The sequence below is a fragment of the Lycium barbarum genome, chromosome 8 (assembly GCF_019175385.1).
Source record: "Lycium barbarum isolate Lr01 chromosome 8, ASM1917538v2, whole genome shotgun sequence".
Taxonomy (NCBI): Eukaryota; Viridiplantae; Streptophyta; class Magnoliopsida; order Solanales; family Solanaceae; genus Lycium; species Lycium barbarum.
The window spans coordinates 112301131-112306322 of NC_083344.1; the positions used below are offsets into that span (position 1 = coordinate 112301131).

General features: G+C 34.5%; 1 protein-coding gene across 1 annotated transcript; it reads right to left on the reverse strand.

Moving 5' to 3' along the window:
• Positions 1-2695: 2695 nt before the first annotated feature.
• LOC132605283 (non-specific lipid-transfer protein 2-like) lies at positions 2696-3862 on the reverse strand. The gene is made up of 2 exons (XM_060318483.1): positions 3433-3862; positions 2696-2925 (listed from the first exon to the last, which is right to left on the reverse strand). The coding sequence occupies exons 1-2, from the start codon at positions 3759-3761 to the stop codon at positions 2916-2918; spliced, it is 339 nt and encodes a 112-aa protein (XP_060174466.1). The 5' UTR covers positions 3762-3862; the 3' UTR covers positions 2696-2915.
• Positions 3863-5192: the final 1330 nt, after the last annotated feature.

The window sequence follows — 5192 nt, forward strand, 5'->3', positions numbered from 1 at the left end:
AATACAAGGCTAGACTAGTTGCTAAAGGTTATAAACAACTAGAAGGCCTAGACTTTTTTGTTATTTTTTCTCCGATAACTAGAATTACATCCATAAGACTTTTAATTGCTATTGCTGCAATTTTTTATTTGCATATTCCCCAAATGGATGTAAAAATTGCTTTTTTAAATGGGGATATAAATGAGGAAATTTATATAGAACAACCCGAAGGTTTTTTTGAAGCAGGCCAAGAAAGCAAAATGTGTAAACTTACTAAATCCCTATATGGCTTGAAACAGGCACCAAAGCAATGGCATGAGAAATTTGATTCCTGCATGATTGAGAATGGTTTTAAAACAAACGAGTGTGATAAGTGTATTTACCATAAGTCTTGGAATAATTCACATGTTATTGTTTGCCTATATGTTGATGATTTATTGATCTTTGGCTCAAACATGAATGTTATTGGTGAAACTAAAAATATTCTTAGAAGCCATTTTGATATGAAAGATCTTGGTGAGGCAAATTTTATTCTTGGAATAAAAATTACTAAAACATGTGATGGAATTTTCCTTGACCAGTCACATTATGTTGAGAAAATTTTGAAGATATAACTTTCTTGATTGCAACCATGTTGTAACTCCTTTTGATTCAAGTGTTCACTCGTTTCCTGTTCAAAGTGAAAATGATGTGATAAATCAAAAGGAATATGCTAGCTTAATTGGAAGTTTGAGATATGTGACTGATTGCACTAGGCCTGATATTGCGTATGTAGTTGGAGTACGTAGCAGGTTTACAAGCAAGTCAGGTAATGAACATTGGCATGCCATAACGAGAGTTATGAAATATTTAGTTGGTACAAAATCTTATGGCTTGTTTTATAAAAAAAATATCCTGCTGTACTTGAATGCTTTTCTGATGCAGATTGGAACACTTTATCTGGTGATTCCTGTTCTACCACTAGTTATATTTTTACGTTGGCAGGTGGTGCTATTTGTTGGAAATCGAAAAAGCAAACTATTATTGCTAACTCTACCATGAAGGCTGAACTAATTGCTTTGGCTTTAGCTAGTGAAGAAGCGAATTGATTAAGAGATTTATTATTTCAAATTCCTTATTTTGAAAAACCAATTCCTCCTATTTTAATTCATTGTGATAGCACCGCTGTAATTGGTAGAGTCCAAAACCGTTATTACAACGGTAAATCCAGACCTATAAGGAGAAAACACAGTACTGTGAGATCATATTTGACAACTGGTACCATTAACGTTGATTATGTCAAATCTAGTGATAATCTTACAGATCCACTAACCAAGGCCTCAGCAAGAGAAAAGGTTTGGAGCACATCGAGGGGGATGGGATTGAAGCCCATAAATTCATGAGTCGTATATGAGGAAACCCAACCTGGGGACTAGAGATCCTATAACCAGGTTCAATGGGAAAAACGAATCGTATGATGACTTATTGAGAAAATGCACTATTTTATGTATTCCCTCCCTATGATGTGAGTGCATTATTCTATAACAGTTTGTGAAGGTTGAGTTTATAAACTCTTAATGAAATTCTGTAGCTCTTATGACTGGGGTATTAAGTTACAGAAGTATCCTTGACAGATTTCACCTATGTGAATGTGAAAGTAGGCTGGTTTCTATGAGAATTGGGCTCGTTCTCAAAAGCACTCATGAAAGCAGGATAGCACAAGGTCGTAATGTGCTGGCTGTGAAAGCTCATGTCAACACCTTGATTATTACGTGTAAGTAGTAATTCTTTATTTCCCTTAAGCAGTCATAGTTCAAGTCTGAGACCGCTACGGCTCATGAGTAAAAATTATTATTTTACGAAGTGAAGGTTTAATGCAGAGCACACCTTCATTATGCATAATAATCTACCTGATATACTTTATTATTTAATATTAAAATAAGTGGGGGATTGATGGTTCTTTTGGATATTTTAATAATAAAATGAATATGTCATAAAGTACCTTTTTAAGGCATAATAAGATCTGCACGTTGTGGATATTAAGAAGCAGCAATAGCAGATTGATTTCGTACGTTTTGTGTGCCTTACAGTGACCATAATAGGCAGTAATGGTGTGTCCTTTTGGTCTTTCATTTTCCCAACGTTACTTGGCTGAATATGACCATTACTTCTTTTGAAACTCTCATCTCCTCCTTACCTCATTTACTACTCCACATTCTCATCATTTTAATACATCATTATTCCACCTTTTCATCAATTCATTACAAGGATAATATTATTCACCTATAAATAGTTATCCATCCTTAACTTGTGGAGAGTAGAGAAAAATATATACTTTGGAGCGTTCTTGAAAAGTGAGGAAAATAAAAGAGAGTTTATTAGTTGAAGTAAGGTGTTCTTCTTTTTGGTGGAGCTTTGGACTCAACATCTTGTTCAGAGTTTGTTGAGTTGTACGACGTGATCGGACTATTGTATCCTGTAGGGGACAAGTCAAAAAGATTACTGCTGGACCGGTATATTTGCTGCAGTAGACTTGAATCTCCTTAAAGAGAGCGAGATATCCGCGCCTCAGCCAAAGATATTTTTATATTTTTTATTTCTTCATATTATTTTTCAATTGTAATTGCAATTTCATTGTATTATCACCAACACCACCAATGCCGGCTACTCCTAGGGCACGTGACAAGATATAATATGTAAAAGAACAGAGAAATGAAATTGTGGATCGGAAGATACGTTGAACTAAATAAGATATAACATGTATTATCAAGATTGGATTTGCAAAACAACCAACCGCCAAAGTTTTATTACAGGACCCCACTATGAAACAAAAAAAAAAAAAAAAGACAACAAGACACGACCACAATTAAGCAGGATCAAACTCGATCCATATGCTTCTTATTCTTCTCCACATGATTGCAATACCACTGCATTGACAAACTGATTTTTCATCAGCCTCACTGGACCCTGCATCACCACATTTATATTAAACCGACATTATCCAAGAAATTTTAAAATTATAACTGGCTATACGTACAATGATCTTCTCATTAATCAGCCAACAGAATGTATCAAGAAAAATATATAGCAAGCATTGAGATATGAAGTTTCAAATTTACTACCGTTGGTATTACTCCATTATTTATTTTACTTTAGCAATGCGAGCTAGCACTAATTCTTTTGTAACATGTAAGATGATACTTCTCGATTTATGTGATACATTTTTCTTTTTAGACTACAAGTTTCAATTTTTTTTTTATTTCTTTTTTAAATTTCTCATCCAGTCAAACAATGCAACATAAATTGCAACGGAGAGATAATAAATATGTAATCACCCTTCCCAATTGTCTTTCTTTCAAAAACTTTGTGCTCAATAAACACAGTAACATCAATTAGGACATGGGAGTATTAAAAATTGTCGTCTGCAAACCCAAATTCATTATATTAAGAAAAGAATTAAGGTGAATAACGTACTTGGAGCAGTCAGTGGACATGCTGATCTTAAAGGGACTTTTGACACCACAAACACCAGGGAGACCAGCAGCTTTGCCCATGTCAATGCCCTTGATAGTAGTAGCAGCTGATTTCAGGCAATTGCATGCAGTCCTACGATCCTCTGTCGTCTTAGCAGAACTTATCATACCTCTAATGACTCCACAACAGCTTCCGAGAGGGCCACGATTCTGCAGATACGGGAGGCATTGAACCGCAGCAGCCTGAACCTGACCGCAGGTAAATGCCTCTGCATGGGGTGCAACCACCACCATGCACAAAACCACGAAACATGCAATCTTGCCAACCATTTTCAATGGTAAACAGAAAAGGGCAAAGATAAAATACTAGAGAGTTGTTATGGGGAAGCTGTAGTGGATGATAGAACAAATGTTTTTGCTTGAGTGTTGGGTACAAAAGGTAGTGAGACCTTTGGGTTTTTATAGAAGAAAATTGGAACTAAATTACCAATGGAAGAGTGAGAGGATTAGTTGGTAGTTGGAACATTAAATTTAATGCTTTTTTATCGTACAAAATTACTAAGATGCACTATATTGTGGTTAAAGAGACCATACTTCTCTAGTATTTATCTAGTTATGTCTTCAACATACATAAAGCATGTCCTCTTAAGACCATGGACCTAATTCAAGAATAGTTTTCCTTTTTATCTTATTCTTCTTAATCTCGTCAATTCAATCTTTTGTTACTTTCCAAGTAGTCTTAACAGATTTGCGATAACTAGTGGTCTGTGAAGGAGCCAGAAATTCAAATAAGAGGAATTCAAATTTTTTCTTTTTATGAAAAGGGGATTAACATTTTATATATATACAAAACAAAAAAAAAAATTGCTTATTTAATAGCGCAATGTTTCAACCAAGGGGGTTTAATTTGGGTTCAATTGAACACCCTTGCACCACTCTACCTCCTTCCCTGCTAATGGTAAAATTGTAAAATTGTTTTTTACTTTCATAGTCTTATATGAACAATTTATAGTAGTACTATATACTAAATTCTCATGAAAACTAAACCAGATATCCTCAAATATTCAAGAGATTTAAAGGAGTGTCACTAGGAATGTTTCACGAGAGGCGTAATTTACTTGAGAGTTGCTAAATTGTCACACCAATTTGACCCAAATTTGGCCACACTTATGTAAAATCCACCATAACCTCTATTGTACAATTTAAATTAAGATAAACTTTGAGAAGAAAAGATAGAAATGATATTAAGTAAGCATAAATTATTAACTTTGATCTAAATAGTCATATGAATTTATCCCATTTAATTTGAGCCATTGTGACCAAAATAGTGTGGCAAAAAGACCTTATTGAATTTATTTTACTTCTGTAGTTATCGTTCGATTACTACAAATACCAATTAAGGTCATTGGCACTCAACCACCTGAGTCATCAATGTTTTTATGGGCATTAATATTTTCTACTTCCTGACCCTTCAACAGTTTTCACTAATGTCTGGATTAGATGCTCAAATTCTTACCGGAAATCAAATCCAAATGTTGATATAACCATTTTACATATTGTCTTCTTTCTGTCGTTGTTCTATTGCTTTGGGCTTCTCTCTCTAAACTCAGCTTATCGAACCGCTTTAATTAGATCCACTCATTATATTTCTTTCACAATTCAGCCTACCAAGCCACTAACTTTAGTTCGGATCTACTCCTTAACATGTTGAGCCTACTCTTTCAGCTCTAGGTCTACTTTAACCTATTGAGTATGCTCTCT